The following is an 18,557-nucleotide window of genomic DNA, read 5'->3' on the forward strand; positions in this document are numbered from 1 at the left end:
CAACTCCCACTGAGTTCAACAGGGAATACTTGAAAATAAGTATGCTTAGGACAGCAGCTGGCAGTGCTTGCGTCTGGACTGTTCTCCTCTCCTTCATTTATTTAATTCATATTTAACCCCTGAAAAAGGGCCCCAAAGTGACTACAGTTCCTAAATTCTATTGTTTCCGATGCCTTATCACTTCTGACTTTTTCCATTTCACTGAGAGACTGGAGTAAAGCACATTTCAAAGGGATAGTTCCGATGTAGTAAGATAAAAAGGAAGAAAATCAATTTTAACACCTCATTTAGCTCCCCCAAAGGGCACTTAACACTGAATGACAGGTCTAGAAAGTTGACAGCACATAAAATATAACTGTTATTTACTATTGGTTTCGACCAAGGCAATTTAAGAAAATCCTTGTTGAATGTCCTAGGTAAAACAATCCCAGTGTAAATCTTTAAAACTTTAATATTTATAGACATATCAACCACAGCATGACTCCAGATACATTTTCTGTTTCTATTATTTAGTGAGAAACAGCAATTGAACTTCTTATGGCTCCATTGTAGTCTGAAGGTACAATCAGCATATAAAACTGCCAACATGAAAAAAATCCATTTGTGTCAGACTTCATATGCTACACCTTCAAATGCTCAAAGGTTCAGAACTAGCATAACCATTCATTTTCAAGTTAACTTTCCCTTTCACAGCTTCACACAATTATCTGCTGCGTCAATGAGAGGAAGTGTTATCTGTTTATGTTATCAAGCTCCTCACAAGAGTGCTACAGAGAAAAATATAAACCAGATACTGGGCAATAATGCATTTAATTCCAGGGAGGCCTTTTTTCCTTTTTGCAAGGGGAAGGACTTAAAACATGCTCACAAGTTATCAGCTGTTTAAGGAATTTAGTTGTAAATACAAATATAATCTTATCCTTACTACAGCTAATACTTTACACACCAATAGGAAATTAAACCTACTGATTTACTCAAACAGCCAAACATTAAAGGAGCTTAATAACTGCCTACTTCAGGAGCAGAACAACACTGAAGCAGGTAGTTCTCATGAGAAATGCTATTTGATGCCACTATGCCCCCCCCCGCCAAATTGTGTACTATATAATAGGTTTAAAGCATAAACATGACAGGAAAGCATTAGCTAGTGGTTTCTGAAATTAGATAACTGATGGGCTTTCTCTAAAAAAGATAATGAGCCAGACACCATAGGAGAATGGAGGGCACAGATCAAGAACCCACCTGATGACCTCTCTGGTTAAAACAAATCCTAGGGCCCCAGAGGAAAGGCTAGAGGATATACCAAAGTCATACAACACATCCTGCTCACACCAAAGCAATAAAGACAACCCTAGAAGCAACGTATACTACAGATATCAATTAGGATAACAGCTACCCTTAACCAACCCAGAAGATGCTGTCAGACCATCAACAGACCAATTTTGTCTACAGTGATGGGTAGCAGCTCTCCACAGAACACTTTTCCTGAGCTACAACCAAAGATCCTTTTAAACTTGCAGGTGCCAGAGAATGAACTGCAAGCTTCTGTATGCTAAACGTGGGCCTTGTCCCTTAGCTATGAGAAGCTGTGAGCCTGACAAGCTTCCAAAGCCAGCAGTCTGTAGGATGGAAAGAAGGTCTGATTCCATCAAGCCACCATGAGAACAGCAAATATAGTTTTGACAGGTATGTATGTACGTACAGGTATGTATGTACGTACGTACGTATGTAGAGCCTCTTGTGCCGCAGAGTGGTAAGGCAGCAGACATACAGTCTGGGGCAGTTTACAACATGAATCCTTGATGTGTTTATACAGTAGCCCTATTAGGCTCACTAAAATCACTCCAAGGTGCACAATGCAAGCTTAGAGTTCCATTGTCATGAATTACTTGTATGTCCCCTATACAAGTAAGTTTGGAGAGCCAGTTTGGTGCAGTGGTTAGGAGTGCGGACTTCTAATCTGGAGAGTTTGGTTCAATTCTGCACTCCCCCACATGCAGCCAGCTGACTGAGCAGTGATATCAGGGCTCTCTCAGCCTCACCCACCTCACAGGGTGTCTGTTGTGGGGAGAGGACAGGGAAGGCGACTGTAAGCCGCTTTGAGCCTCCCTCAGGTAGAGAAAAGCGGCATATAAGACCCCTCTTCTTCTTCTTCTAGGTATTCCTTCGAAAAGCACATACCAGTGCATATTTATTTGATTTTCTAAAGTCTAATTTAAATATTTGTACTTTAGTTAACAAAAATGCAGCACACAAGATTCAAAAACAAAGTTTTTTAAAAAAACAAATGAACGTCAAATTGCAGCAAGCAAATTAGAGCCTTTAATCCAATAACCACTAGGAGTAAACAAAGAATAAGATCAAACACCAGCAATTACTATTTCAGTGAGGAGCCCAGTTCTCCATTAAGTAGAATACCGTGATGAGGGGAAGGTGCAAGAGCAGTTTCCCTTGGAAAGAGATTGCAGATATCGTGGTGCCCGTGTGGCCTCCCAACGGACTCCTACTGGAAGCAGCACATGGCATTCAGGTGACTCTTAGACCATCGGTAGTGAGTACTTCTTTATGTAACCTGGTCCTGAGAAAATTTAGGAGTTTAAAGGGCAAATCCAGCACTTTAAATTGGTCCAATTTAGGCTGTTAGGCAGAGAATAGACAGCATATGCTCCTTCCAGCTTCTCCTACAAACAGATCGTCACGTTCCGCAGGAAGTACAGCTTCCAGGAACTTTTTAAAAAGCTGTTCCAATGAAAAGCAGTTTCAAGTCTGGGTCTAATTCAAGCCCCACAAATCTTGATACAGGAGATCTATATCCCTAACAAGGTCCTATATACCAGCTGTCCCCAACCCCCGGTCTGGAGAACGGGACTGGTTCGTGAATCAGTCAGTACCAGGCCGTGGCTCCTCTTCGTCCTCCTTCCCAGGTGCTGCCTTGGGGGCTGCTCTGCCACTCTGCTGCCAGCTCACTTTTGGTGTTCTCCGGCAGCCGCCATGGCTGGGGCTCCCTCTCAGTGTGAGCACTGCGTAGCTGCTGCTGGCAGCACCCCGCAGTGGGTGGCAGGAGGTCAGGGGCGCCGGCAGGAAAGCAAGCAGAGCAGGGGCTCAGGTGGCGGTCTTGGCAAAAGACTACCCGGACCTCAGTAAAATTGTCAAGCGTTGACCGGTCCCTGGTGATAAAAATTGTAGGGACCACTGCTATATACTACTGCTGCTGTGCAGCAATTTGGAAGAGAGGAGGATATGGGAGAATAGCAGCTTGGTGGTGGTTCAGTTGTTCTGTTGGGAGTGTTTTGATTTATACTACCTCTTTGGTTGGTGCACAGTTATTCCATTGCCAGGGCTGGGACCAAGTCATGACTGAATATGGAATTATGACATCCAGATCCATAACACCTTGAACTACACCAGCACAAGTGATTGGCAACCTCTCAACTATAGGTGACTCCAATGGTAGCTTGCCATGATGCAAATATATTGCTAAATGCCTCTACTTCCCTCCACACCATTCTGTCAAAGATTTTGTCTTTATATGCTGCCTGACAGGCAAAAATTGAGGACAGGATACTAGAATTTTAACCCAGAATCAAATATCCTTTATTAAGGAGCTTCAAAGTATTTCACTGTATGCCACTGAATTCTGAACGCCATAAACCTTGACACACAGAAGATAACAAACAGGATATTTGAAGGAATATGTATCCAGCTATTCTGGGACTCTTGGCCCTTGCTTCAAACTACTCTTCCAAAATAATATGGGCAGAAACAAGGTAAGACCTGGTTATTATTTCAACATTATTTATCACACTGAGAAAACCTAAGAATTATATCATTTGCAGCAGCTTCCTATTGCAACACAGTTTGTTCCCCTTAATTTTGTTTCCTTCACCAGCCACCAGTAACCAGAATTCCTTTAGAAGAAAAGCATTAGAATATGTGTATTGAATAATGCACATATCAGTTGGAAGCAGAGTTGCTGGGCTAGACATAGAAACCCTCCGCAAGCTTTCACTTTTGATAGGGGGGAAATTGGCATTATGCTATACACTCACTGCAAAGATTGCTTTTCACAGCTATTTCAGTGCTTAAAAAACAAGAAAAAAAGAAAAGAAAAAAGAACCATAGGAGCAATTAGGGAATCACAGTGCTTTCAGGATACAATGGCCAACTCATAGCTTGAGAACTATTTAAAAGAAAGCCACCTTCCAGAAAAAGTAGATATACCTCATAGGTAGTAATCCTCCCTCTCCCCCAGAATTGTCCCCTTAGGTGAAATGAAAAGAATGGATAACTAATGTTCAACGGTGAAGCTTAAATTCATATCTAGATCTCTTCTAATTTTATGATCCTTTTAAGTACAGGGAGTACAGGTTTTTTAAAGTACGAGAAGAGAAACATTTCAATGGACATTAACATTATCTGTAAAAGCAAAACACTGCTACACGCATACAATGCAGAATCAGCAAAAAAACAGACTTAGTTTATGCTGACATAGCTCTGGCCTGTCAAGGAATCTTCCCTTTTTCCTCTTCCAAATTTCCATTCTCTCTCTCGCTTTTTTTTTTGGCAGAATGGCTGGCCAGAGTTGCACTTCCCCCATGTATTTTAAAAACGTACTCCTCTCATTCCTTGCCTTCAGGCTTCTTCTGTGCGCGTGGCTCTGCGTCCTGTGCCCATTTTGTGATTGTGCCCACTATCCTGAGCCAGAATTCCAAAGGTGCCCACAAGTTCCACTTATCACCTTATACTCATTTATGAATTTGCGTTTCTAGTATTGTTATACTTGATATTATTAAATGTAATGAGTTGCCCTTTTCTACTCCAAATCAATAACAATCAGAGACATAATACTGTAAAACAGTCTTTGAAATTTACACAGTAGCAGTTTTACCTCAAAGAGCAAAAAACTTTCCAACTGAACTTCAGAAGCTATAATATTATTTGTATTAAATGAAATAAGAAAAGGTACAGTGAAGTGGTTGGAGTGTCAGATTGGACCTGGGGGTGTCCAAGTTCAAATACTATTCTTGAATCTTAGGGCCAAACTAGACTAGTCTGCCCGAAGGACACATCTTCATTTTGTAAAGAGTTCCCACTAGGAAGCTCCTTTTAACAATGCCATGGGGGTCCAATTCTCATTGAGAACTGTGTGGTGAAGGGGGAGGAGGGGGTCCTGTATTTTCTGGCCCATTTTGAGTTGGTAAAACAGCATGGATCAGAGAGGTAGGAGTCCCCTCACCCCCTGCACCAAAGTGATCCCTACCAGAATTGGCCTTCCATGGTGCTGTTAAAAGGAATTCCCCAATCAAAACTCACTCCAAAAAATGAAGGTGCGTCCCTGGGGCAAAGACAGGGATGCCATCTCGTCAGGTTTGATTCTTACTGGGAGACCTTTAGCTAATCATTCTCTCTCTGTTTAATCTACCACAAAAGGTAAGAGTACAATGGAGGAGGTCAGAACCCTATATGCTTCCCTGAACTCCCTGGAAGAAAGGTGGCATAATAATCAATTAGTCCAATATGAGATACCGTTGGATTTAATACATTTTTATCCCACCCTTCCCACACAAGAAGCTTATGGTGGTGTACATCACTCTCCCCTCCTCCACTTTACCCTCACAACAGCCCCGTACGGTAGGGCTAGGCCGAGAAGAGCCACTGCCCCTCAATCACTCAGCAAGCTTCCATGGCAGAGTGGGGATTTGAATCTAGGTCTCCAGTGTCCCAGTCCAATTCTCTATCCATTACACTTTACTGGCTCTACTCTGTCAATGTCTTTGGATAAAGATTATTGGCCATACAACAATAACACTGGGCAGTTTGAATAACTGAAATATAGAAAAATGAATTTTGAGACAGGATTTATCCTTAGTCTCTTGCAGAATTCCTATGCATATGATATTACTCATGTTTGGAAAGAAAAAGAAAAAAGAGCTGCTGAGCCTTACTGCTCTTGCTCTCTCCTCATTTAACAACGTGTTGGATAACGCCCTTTCAATGCATTTTAGAAGCAGAGTTTTCTGTTTCACACAAGAAAATCCAGCTGCCAAAGCACACTGAAAGTGCATTATCCAGTGTGTGCAGAATGGTCTAGCTTTCTCCTCATCCCAAACCAGTATCATTTCAATGAGATCTTTGTTCCCTCTTCTGTCTTAAGCCAACACTCTCATTAACCATCTTGCCAAGAGCCACGGAACCTACGCAAACACAAACCACTGTATTATTAAAGAAGCCTTCACTGCTGCAATTAGACAAGCCGGGGAACAAAATACCCTCAAGAAGTCAGAACATAAAGCAGTTGCTTTTCCCAGAATGTTATCAAGAAGATTGGAGATACTCTTGCCGGTCCTCAGTAGTGATAAACGTCTCCATTTGCTGCTGAGAAGCTAAATTTTATTTCCAATCCACACAGTGACTCTGCAGAAAAATCACTGGTGTTGCTACAATATCCCCAAGTACAAAGTAGCAAAATTAATGTTTTGACAGATGGACCAAACAAACACTCATATTTTTCCATTGCAAAAATCCTGGATTGCTTCTCCTGCTACATTGGTCTAAATATATATTTATGGGACTTCACAAACCTTGCAAATCAAGTAGGTCTCCACAGTCTGGAGAATAAGCCTATCTAACTAGGGGGATTTGTAATCACGGTGAGATCACTTATTCTCCTATCTAAGAAATTATCATATGCAAGCAATGTGCCTCACATCAACAATATTTAGCCTCATAACATATGGTCCTTTGACCACAGGAAGCTGCTTAGATTAAGTAAGATAACTGAACTATTTCTCTAATGCTGTCTGGCACTCCTCTCTCACATATCAGGAGATGCAGGGCTGATTAAAGCATACCCTGAGAAGGGGCAGCTCTTGGGGCCAGGGTCTCTGGTGGGTTCTTCTGCTATTAAGTAGTATAGCCCATGCACCCTTCCCTCACTTGCAAAGACTCTGTCACCTGTGCTACAGGCAGTGTCACCAGAAAAAGGTAGATACATGACAACTATGGCTTTATCCACCCACAAGCACCAACTTTACCACTGAGGAAGGGCATGTAGTTGGCAGTGAGTATGGGCAGGAAAGGATGTAGAGATAGGTGAGTGACGCATAAGTGGGAGGGCAGGAAGGAAAGTGCAAGCAGGGGGGGGCTAGTGGCAGCACAAGTGGAAAAGGGGTCTCAGGTACTCCTTGCCTAGGGCCCCCAAAACTTAGCACTGGTCATGAGAACAAGTGATGTCAGATTACCATTTTGTATGAGACTGGCAGCACATATATTTTCAAGGCATGATATATGCTAACTGTAATGTGGATTTTCAAGGATACTGAAGCTGCAGAATAAACACTGTGACCTTTTCACACAAAATGGCAGGTGCATATATCAAGAGGATCACACATAGCATGCTTTCCTGGTACATGAGATAGAACAGCCAGAAATAAAAAGCTAGCTAATGGCTAATACACAGGCAATGTAGAATTTTTATTCAGTCTGGCTACCTAAAAAATTCCCTTTGTAGTTGGAATTTTCTGATCCACAGCAAGTGCTCTGCCATGGAACTACCCTGCCCAAAATTTGTATCGAAATAAAAACAATCACAGGTTGAACTCAGAGTTATGGAACACATCAGCTAGGAACATGTGCCATACCATCTCCCTGAGGAAATACATCATGTTTCTCATCAGCAGCCACTGTTTAATCTCCTCAGAAGCAATATATTCACCAACCCTCCCACACCTTCTGCATAAAATGCTCTTTCTGAGAAACACAAATCCACAGAGCATCAGGCCAAAAACATGAACTCTAGTGCTCTTTATCACATCAGACTGCATTATCTACATTCACAGACCCACAAATCCAAATTATACAATTACTTGAAACATGCTAAATGCCCTTTACTTCTAGTCGCATAATGACAACCCCATGCAAACTCCACAATGAGCTCCGATGGCACGTGTTTTAAGGCAGCAATGTGCTTGAAGGTATGGTGGCATCAAAATCTTTTGTACAAGAGGATTGTGGAGGTAACTCCAGTTCAAAAAGGATTGCACCATGCAGTTCTCAAAGTTGAAGAGCAACAACTGTATTTACTTAAGTAATATCATCAACAGCAATCAACATTTCTGTAATGTTTCCAGTGTTCTCGGTAATCCTAACAAAAGTCAGAGCATAGAATGTCCAGACAATCTGGCAATCTAATCTACATCCTGTTTCTAATTCTGACTGACTAGATTATTATTTCTTCTATGGCATGCAGAGAGTACCCAGGAGATCCGAGAATCATCTGGCAACTAGGCAAGGGACTTTCAGATGTGGTTTGCCTTTTCCTGGCTCCATGTCATGACCCCTACTGTTCCTTGGAGGAATTCCATCCAAATCCTTGGAGGTCTCCCATCCAAGTACTAGTTGGAGTTAGCCCTGCTTAGCTTTTGAGAACTGACAGGATCCAGCTTGTGTGGGCTACCTAGGTCAGGGCACTAGCTAGTTGCCTCCAGTAAACCCTCAGACAAGGATAGTGCTATCCTCCTTGTACATCCCTAGTCACTGGTATTCAATGGTATATAGTCTCTGAACATGGAGGTTCCATTTAGCTGTTTTGACTAATAGCTACTGGTAGGCCAATATCTTTTATGCATTTGCTTTCACAAAATGCACTCTCTTTGAAGGTAATTAGGAGACTATAGTTGGGGCAGAATGCCACAGATCAGCTGTTATCAAGAGCTTGGTAGGACATGCATATTATTCCCATTGATTGCCCCTCAGATACTAAGGTAAAGGTATTGACTAGCACACACCAAACCCCTTGTTGCTTTGGGCCCTCTTATCAGCAGAACTGCCTTCCCCCCCATGCTCATTTGAGCAGGGTCTTCTGCAGGATCCACCCTACAAATGGGCAAGATTAACTACTGCCCATACAAATACATCTCCTGGTGTGGTCCCTACTTTGTGTAATAACCTGCCTGAGGAGAGACTCCCACTCTCCTGGATTTCTGCAAACTATGCAAGAGTGAATTATTCAGGAGGGCTTTTAAACTCAGGTAACAGGACTATACTATCTGAATCATTCTATTAAAGATGTTTTAATGAATGGAAAGGAACTGCAGACTATACCGCTGGGTACAGTACATACTATCTGATGCTGCATACATTATCCTATGTAATGTCTGCATCATTTAACATGTGTGTGCTTTGTTATGCTTTGTTTCAGCTGTATCTCAGATTTCTGCAGTCATAATCCTATTACATTGCTTACTGGATATCCCATCTGGTTGGCTATATTGATATACTTTGTGTAATCCACCTTGAGTCCCAATGAGAAAGGCAGGTGATGAACAATGTAGGGGAGAGGGTATTTACATTAAAACTTATTTGCACATCATTAGCCACACCTAGCTCCGATCCCTATCAAACCCGGCTCACCAGATTAGAAGTCCGCACTCCTAACCACTACACCAAGCTGGCTCTCTTATCCAAAGGTCTCCCTCATCCAAATAAACAGTCAAAGCTGCAGAGGAGCAAGAGTTCCATTTGCTCATTCCAGAGTTGCTTCAGTGATCCCCTCTCCCCACTCTTCGTGAGATGGCAGAAATGGCTTCCATGCAGAGATTTCGTGTAGAAGATTTTTTTTCCTGATTGCGGAAACATCTTGCAGGGGTGTCATAAATGGACCTGACTATTAAATTGTAACAATGTTTTAACACAGTGGTTTTAATTGAGTTACTGGTGGTGGCAGTGGTTGTTTTTAATCGCATTGTAATCTGCCTGCCTTGTACCCTTGGAAAAACAGCATTCAAAAGGGTTGTAAAATAAGAAGCGTCCATTTATCCTTTGCCAATGCAATGCAAGGCAGTTGCCAGTTTGGTGTAGAATTTTGTGTCGGACCAAGGCAGCCTTTCTCAACATTTTTACCATTGAGAAACTCCTGAAAAATTCTTCAGGCTTCAAGAACCCCAGAAGTGGCATGATCATGCAGAATATGGTTGGGGAGCATAGCTGTGCACACACACACTCCCCTTCTCACCCCCTCCAGGCCCATCATAGGCCATTATGAGAGGAGGTGGGTGGGTCGACAACCATATATGGCCACATTTTCCTGATACATTTTTATTTATTCTTAAAATCTGTTAAACAATTAACTCCCACCCATTCGGGAAACACTTCTATGGCCATCAAGAAACCCTAGGATTTCACGAAACACAAGTTGAGAAAGCCTATAAGATTCGAGGTTCAAATACCTCTCTACCATGGAAGCTCATTGGATGTATGTCGGACACACACAGCTTAATTTGTCACACAGCATTGTTGAGAGTATAAAACAGAATGTTATAAGCCCCTGTAGGTCCCCAAGGGAAGGGGGAGAAAGTGGGATGTAAATAAATCAAACATACTCATGTATTTTATTTATTTATGTTATTATTATAAGATTTATAAGCTACCCCTCTGTATAAGGCTCAGGGCGGTGCACAACATATGATAGTCTACCTTTCTCATGGAGCCTCCAGGTGCATCCCACAGTGCCACTATGGATCCCAAAAGCTGTCATACAAATGTGTTCCTGGTATCTGTGCATTTATCTGTGCACTGACAAACCTGCCATCCTAATAATACTTTCCTGGAAGCAAGCCCCACTATACAGGATGGTGCTCCCTTCCAAACAGACCTGTTTACAATAGCTCCCTAAACTCTGAAATCAGACCACACTTTTGGCCCCTCATCCTAACATTATTCATCTCATTTTTCAGAGTCTGAACAAACAACACACACAGAGGGAACACAAAGACACACCCCATGGTATGAAGGGGAGCAGGAATATTTTAGATGCCACAGGTCTTGTTAAGGTTCCTACAAGGAAAGGGGTCTAAAGTTTTATTTTTGGGGAGTTCCATCCCAGAGACTCTAAGAGACCCATGTCAAGCCCCTGCCCCCTGCTTCAGATTTGACCACAAAAGTCATGTGGACAAAACCATCAGCCTGCAGAACCCTCATTCATATGTGTAGTTCAGTGATGAAAGAGGAGGCCTTTAAAAATTAGCCTGGGCAAAGCCTCTTTGGGGGGGGGGGGGCACGGGCCAGCATAGCCTAGGGTTGCCCTTAGCAACCCATGAGGAATTCCAGGCTGAATGGCATTCAGGGAGCAGCAGAGCTCTGTCTGTCTCTCCTGCTGATGACCCCTGTGGGGGCAGGGAAGGCGATGGACCACAATAGATAGAGAACCCCCTATCATGACGCACAGGTCAAGCAGCACTGACAAAAGAGTTAGTGTTAAACACAGCTATCCCCAAAACACACACAGTTTCTCATTATGCACAAGACAAAAAGGCCCCGCAAACAGACACAGAAATCTGTTTTATAAACAGACACACAAAGAGAAAGTGATACATTTTGGCACACCGACAGTGCTCTTCTCATTACCCATCCTGAATTTCTTGTTCTCTCTGGGCACAAGGCAATATCTACAACACAGGCCTTATCAATGTACACACTCCCACACACACATATGCACAGACTTTTATTGCACACGACTGTGCCCCTCCCTTGGCCTAAATGCATGCAGATCACCACATAAGCAGTCCATATCTCACCCCCCTCCACACACACACACATGCGATTACTGGGCATATCTCCCTCACCCCCACCCCGAGGTCTGGGCACTGTCTGGGCACTGCCCAGTAGGCTGTGCACCCAAGAAGGTGCTGTGTGCATGGCTGCTTAGCCACACCAGTACTGATCCGCTCTGGGTCCATTTCACAGAATCCCCCGGTCTCCGTCCGCTCCCGACGCGCATGGCTCCAGTGCTTCCATTGTGTGTGCTGTTTCCCATACAAGCCCAGGCGGTTTGCAGCAGGCAAAAGGGCAGGCCCAGCCGCCGCTCCCACCGAGCCCAAGTGCCGCTGGTGCATTGTTCGCCCCAGGCGCAGTTGCTGGGGGGGCTTTGCGAGCGGAGCCGGTGCTGGGCGCTCCCCCCACCCCGGCCCCAGATGCTCAGCGCGGCACCTGCCCTTGGCCCGCCTCCACCTACCACACCGAGCCGTAGGCGCCCGAGCCCACCGGGGTCAGGTGCTGGTAGCGCTGGGGCACCTCCCACACGGTCTTGTTCAAATCCTGCTTGTAGAAGCCGCCTCGCTCGGACATTTTGCCGGCGGCGGCCGCAGCACCAGCCCAACCGGGCCGAGGGGGAAGCAGCAGCAGCCGAGGCCAGCCAAGCGCCGGCAGGGAGGAGCGACCAGGGGAGGGGAAGCGGGAGGAGGAGGAGGAGGAGGAGAGACTCGGAGAGGGGAGGGAGGCGAAGCCGCGTGGATGAATGAGGAGAGCCCGGAGGAGCGAGAATGACGGCGGAAGGCGCTTCCCTCCGAGGAACTCCGGCGGGGTTCTCGCTCATTGTCCGCTCGACCTGGAAGGCCCCCTGCTGGCCAAGTCTACCGGGGGAGCCGCGCTCCTTCGTCGGAGAAACTCCGCTGAGAAGGGGGCGGCGGCTACGACTCCCCAAAGCGCTTGTTTGGCAGACACGTTGTGCGTCCTGACGGCGCCGCTGAACTTTCGGTTTCTTTTGCAACAATATGAAGCAAGAGCCCCGTGGCACCCTTGAGGCTAACTTCATTTACTCCGGGGAAAAGTCCGGTGGCACCTTTAAGACCAGTTCACAGATCTTAATTGCTGCCTGAATCCAATCTTCACGCTAGCCAGCCCTTCCTGGCAGTTAACCCCCCCCCCCACCCCTATGTAATTCTTGAGGATATTTTGTTTCACTCTTAAGGTCACAAAAGCTCATACCTTGAATGAATTATGTGGGTCTTAAATAAGGCGACCAGATTTTAACATTGGTAAAGCGGGACGCCGACTGCGGGGGGGGGGGGGAGCTCCTGATTACAAATTTGGTCTATATGGAGCAACAAACATTTTCATAGAACGCAAAAATAGTATTGTAATATATATTTTTTTACTTGCTATGTAAGTACAATTTGCCAGGTGCCCCCAAATGTCCCTCCAAAAGTGGGACAATCTGGTCACCTTATCTTAAAGGTGCCACTGGACTCCAACTTGGTTCTGCTGCTTCAGACCAACACGGCTACTCACCCGAATCAGTCTTCAGCTTCCCCAGTGTAAGCCTCTATGGAGCTCACTTCATCAGGCCCATGGAGTGTTCAGCCAGAGGGGAAGTGTGTTTAAAGCTGCAGAGGAAAAAGTGTGTGTGGGGTGGGGGGGGGGTCAGCCTTTGTATGAAACAATTTAATTGTCCATGGCTAAAAGAATTGAGACTTTTGAACTGTGGTGCTGGAGAAGACTCTTGCGAGTCCCTTGGACTGAAAGGCGAACAAACCCGTCAGTCTTAGAGGAGATCAGCCCTGACTGCTCCTTAGAAGGCCAGATCCTGAAGATGAAACTCAAATACTTTGGCCGCCTCATGAGAAGGAAGGACTCCCTGGAGAAGCCTAATGCTGGGAGTGATTGAGGGCAAAAGAAGAAGGGGGCGACAGAGAATGAGGTGGCTGGATGGAGTCACTGAAGCAGTAGGTACAAACTTAAATGGACTCCGGGGAATGGTAGAGGACAGGAAGGCCTGGAGGATCATTGTCCATGGGGTCACGAGGGGTCGGTCACAACTTCGCACCTAACAACAACAAAACCATGGTAGTTCAAGTAAAACTATCAAAATCTATTGCCACCGTCTGCTGGTTCCTCAGCTTCAGCTTTAAATAGTCCCTAGCCCTTCTTGTTGCAGAGATCTAAAGGGAAAAGTTGTGCCCTAGTACAGCTTTTCTTACCCTTGAGAAACCCCTAGTGCTTATGCAAAATACAGTAATTGTTAAGATTCTTGTTTCATTGTATATTGTGTTTTTTATTTGTGATGGAAGAAATAGATTGAATGCTGCAGAGGAACACAAAACTATTGAAAACACTGAAAAGTATAGAAACTGAATGTAAATATTATTAAATGCTTTGCAAGGTTAATTAGCATATTTCTTCCTGAATTACAAGCATTATGGGTTCCCAAAAGGGATTGTTTCTAGTGTTTTGAGCAAATGAAAAATTCATACTTGAGGTTTTGAGAAACTTATATGCAGGTCAAGAAGCAACAGTGAGAACTGAACATGGAATCACTGATTGGTTCAAAATTGAGAAAGGAGTTCGGCAAGGCTGTATACTGTCGCCTTGCCTATTTAACTTGTATGCGGAGCACATAATGACAAAGGCAGGGTTAGATGAGTCACAAATTGGGATCAAGATTGCAGGGAGAAATATTAACAACCTCAGATATGCAGATGATACCACTCTAATGGCAGAAAGTGAAGAGGAACTAAAGAGCCTTCAGATGTGGGTGAAGGAGGAGAGTGCAAAAATTGGCTTGAAACTCAACATCAAGAAAACAAAGATCACGGCATCCGGCCCTCTCAATTCCTGGCAAATAGATGGGGAAGAAATGGAGATAGTGACAGATTTTATTTTCCTGGGCTCCAAGATCACTGCAGATGGGGACTGCAGCGAAGAAATTAAAAGACGCTTGCTTCTGGGAAGGAAAGCTATAGCAAATCTAGACAGCATCTTAAAAAGCAGAGACATCACCCTGCCAACAAAAGTGCGTTTATTCAAGGTTATGGTAGTCCCAGTTGCACTGTATGGCTGCGAAAGTTGGACCATAAGGAAGGCCGAGCGTCAAAGAATTGAGGCTTTTGAACTCTGGTGCTGGAGAAGACTCTTGCGAGTCCCTTGGACTGCAAGGCGAACAAACTGGTCAGTCCTAGAGGAGATCAGCCCTGACTGCTCCTTAGAAGGCCAGATCCTGAAGATGAAACTCAAATACTTTGGCCGCCTCATGAGAAGGAAGGACTCCCTGGAGAAGCCTAATGCTGGGAGCGATTGAGGGCAAAAGAAGAAAGGGATGACAGAGAATGAGGTGGCTGGATGGAGTAACTGAAGCAGTAGATGCAAACTTAAATGGGCTCCGGGGAATGGTAGAGAACAGGAAGGCCTGGAGGATCATTGTCCATGGGGTCGCAATGGGTCGGACACGACTTCGCATCTAACAACAACAAGTATGCAGACTGGTCAGAGAAATTGAAGTTTAAATAATTCTAAATTGGGTGTGGAACTTCCAGCAAGAAGTTGGGATACTGGAGTGGTCATCGTACGTCGAAGATGGTTGGAAAAATGGCTTTGCTTTAAGAAGGGAACCCAATATATTTTTAATTTGCTTCTGTTTCTTGCATTATCTTCCTAGAATATGTTGAATGAAAACAAACATATTTGCTGATGGGGGCAATGTCTTGGTCAAGTCAGTGATTAATGATCATATGTGTTTAATTTCCTGTTTTACTTCTTGATGTGACTGTTTCTGCCCTATGGATCTGGCATGCCTGGGGAGAGGCACAGCCCAGGACAAAAGAATGATCATGTTTCTTAACAATTGTAGGCATCTTCTTAGTGACTCTTAAGTGCTGGGGAAATGACTCTGTCCACACCCTTCCAGGAGTGGGGGTGATCACCTTCCCAGCAGAAGGGAGAGGAGGGATGTAGCTCTATGTGTGGCAAAGGAGTTTAGATGAGGCTGTGACAGAGAGGCAGACATGCACAGTTGGCAGAATCTACAAAATTAGCTGCTATCACAGGATGAGGTAAAAACACCAGAAAGATCCTGGCAGCTGCTTAGAGCAAAGGAGCCTTTTAAATGGTCAGAATCAAAGAGAGTTGAGGTCCTCCTAATCTCCTAGTGACTAGCCAGGGTCAACTGGTTTTCTAACCAGTCGCAAGGTCCTTGCCTTCATTCAGTGGTTGTTAACATTTTTATCTAGAAGTGAATTACATTTTGTAATATAGATAATGTGTAGGTGTTATGTGTTGTCAAGTTGCTTCTGATTTATGGTGACCTTATGCATTCATGACTTCCGAAATGTCTTAGCATTCACAGCCTTGCTCTGGTCTTGCAGGCTGAAGGCCTTGGCTTCATTTTTTGAGTCAATCCATTTCGTATTGAGTCTTCCTCTTTTCCCACAGCATTCATCTTTTCCTAACATTACTGTCTTTTCCAATGAGCCCTGTCTTCTCAGGATGTGGGAATGTACAAACCTGACACTTTATTTCCAAGTTTGTACTTTAGCATGTTTGCATTTCACATTGTGCTTCACCATATTTTGATAATGGGGGGAGGGGGGAAGGAAACCTGGTTGTATACAATTTTCATTTGTGTTTCCAATAAGCTTGTGTTTGATCTAAAATAGCCACAGAACTAAACATTATCTAAGGAGCCAGCCTTATCTGTTTGAGTCTGAAGTCAAATGGGAGGTTAGAGAAATGAAATAAATATGGGAAAGTAAAGATAATTAGCAATTTACTGCTGGGCCGTGGTGGAGCGGAGGAGGATACATGTTGCTATGACCCCTCTCCCTAACATCATCTCCCCTGACAGTCTAAATGTTGGGAAGTAGATGACCCAGCTGTGTTTTGTTCTCAAAGCAACAGCTAAGTGGTTTGCATCTAGGCTGTGCATCAAATAGTCTGGAACTGATAAAGCTATGCAAACAAAGCCCTTGCTTATATAGGAGAAAGCAGTGGTTTGCAAACTCAGTTTATCAGGGGGTTCCTTAGCAAGAAGACCTGTAATAGATTACAAGCTTGTGTGTCATTAATAATCTTCCCCTGCAATGTGTAGCTGGAGGAGATGGGTCGATGTGCATCAGGAGGGTCACATCTTGTGACGGCTGGGGCAGCAAGGAAGCTCCATGCTCCTGGCAAGTTTCCCGTAAGGAATGCTCCTCAAAGAGGCTGCCATAGAACCCTTGGCAATGCTTTATAAGTTCTGGAGATACACAAGGCAATGGGGAAAAAAGAAAGTGTGAAATGTATTAGCCTGGAAGCTAGATAGATGGGGTGTGATAGGATTATATATTGTTACTGGGACCTCTGCCCACTCTTCCATTGTCACCCAGGCACTATTTTTCCTGTATTCTCTGAACCTGTCAGAGAGAAGGCACAAACAGAACACCATATTTCTTGTTCTTATGTGCAGAAAACCCACTAATAATCAAAGTCGCATGATGTAGCTCTTAGCCTGTTCGCAGAACATGCTAATAAAATGTCCACAGTTAGTCTGAAACCAGGTTTCAAGAGCCAGATATGTAGAATTTTAAAATGTGTTAGCTATATTTATTTAGTAATTAAGGAATAGAGTTTAGGGAAGTGAGTTTCAAATCCATGGTCAGCCATATAAGTTTCTGAGTAACTTCGGGTCAGTCTTTCACCCTAATCTTTCACCCCAGAATTGTTGTAAGGATAAAACTGAAGAAGGAAGAGACCCTGAAAAGAAAGGCAGATAAAATGTAATGGAAAGAAATGTGGCTGGACCTCCTACTGTGGCATTTGGCTACATATTATTTGAACACAACACTGTGGATAGGGGATTATTAACTCATCCCCAATACCATTTCGGCAACAAAAAATGCCCATCTACAGTCTGCTCTAAGTCCTAATTGGTGGTGGGGGGGGAGATACTAGCTGGCAGGGAAGTTTAATTTCACATTCTATATTATTTATACCCCACCTTTCCCCCCAGTGGTGATCCACATAATATTATTCTCTTCCATTCACGCAACCACACTGCTATACCACACTGACTCTTGACCCCAATTTACATTTAAGTAAGTGGCGTTATTTCCAGCCCAAATATCGCAGCAGTCATTGCTGTCAGGGAACATCCATATCAAATATAATGTAATCCTCAGTTTTTGTTTCTCAACCATTTCCACACTGGACGTTCTGCAGGCTGCCAGTCTGCAGGTTGCCCTGCCTCTTCCTGCTCGCTCACAGTGCACCTTGTCTGCCATGCCACTGCTATCTGGGTCCAAGGAGGACTCGTAGACATATTGCTTCCTGAGCTCATTTTAGTTGCAGGAAGCGGTTCAGTAGCGAAGCAAGAAGAAGCATGGTCTACCAAAATGTCTCAAGACAGCCCTATCAGTGAAATATCAACAGCATTGAAAGCCTCACAAACACAACCTAATGCTCAGAAGGCTCATTAGTTATAGGAATGTTCCATGTTTAATCAGCAAACCTGAATCAGGTTAACTGTTAAAAATTAGCTGGTGATTGATGTGCATGCTGAAGGCAGCTGTGGGGAGGATATAAGCATGGTTCATGCTTCTCTCATTGAACAGCCAAAGGTTACTTGCATTTAATTTGTATCCTACATAGAGAGAGGCATATAAATCTGAGGAGATAACATGTTTTCCTCTCAATCCTTCTTTGTAGCACTTTAATGTTATGGTGCCAGATGGAGTAAAAGGCTTCTCCAAGTAAATGATGCAGGCAGATATTATCTAGGATTCTTTAAAAAAAGCAAAAAAGAATATCTTTGCTCACAAGTACATGTGTTGCCAAGGTGAGGTTTTCTTCTCAGGGAAGCAATTCATTTTCTTTCACGAAGACTATTGCAGACTGTTATGTGCTGCATAATTCTTTTGCTGGAAAATAGCCTAGCAATTCTAGCATATATTTGTATCAGCATATTCTATCTGTTCCAACTGTGGATTTCCCCCACCTCTGCCTTGCTTCTGTTCATCTTACGTGATGCTTGC

At 44.0% G+C, this 18,557-nt stretch overlaps 1 protein-coding gene across 5 annotated transcripts in view; it reads right to left on the minus strand.

Annotated features, from left to right (window-relative positions):
* Nucleotides 1-18,557, minus strand: part of LOC143837886 (mitogen-activated protein kinase 11-like) — an 84,116-nt gene that overhangs the window by 27,350 nt on the left and 38,209 nt on the right. The window contains exon 1 of one of the 5 annotated variants that reach the window (XM_077338319.1): nucleotides 12,011-12,370. The exons of 3 other annotated variants lie outside the window; for them this stretch is intronic. In XM_077338319.1, coding sequence (XP_077194434.1) covers nucleotides 12,011-12,123 — 113 coding nt within the window. In that variant the 5' untranslated portion in view covers nucleotides 12,124-12,370. Of the gene's footprint in view, nucleotides 1-12,010; nucleotides 12,371-18,557 lie in introns of those variants that run through there. One more of the 5 variants, XM_077338322.1, reaches the window with a different exon arrangement.

Source organism: Paroedura picta, chromosome 5, assembly GCF_049243985.1.
Source record: "Paroedura picta isolate Pp20150507F chromosome 5, Ppicta_v3.0, whole genome shotgun sequence".
Lineage (NCBI taxonomy): Eukaryota > Metazoa > Chordata > Lepidosauria > Squamata > Gekkonidae > Paroedura > Paroedura picta.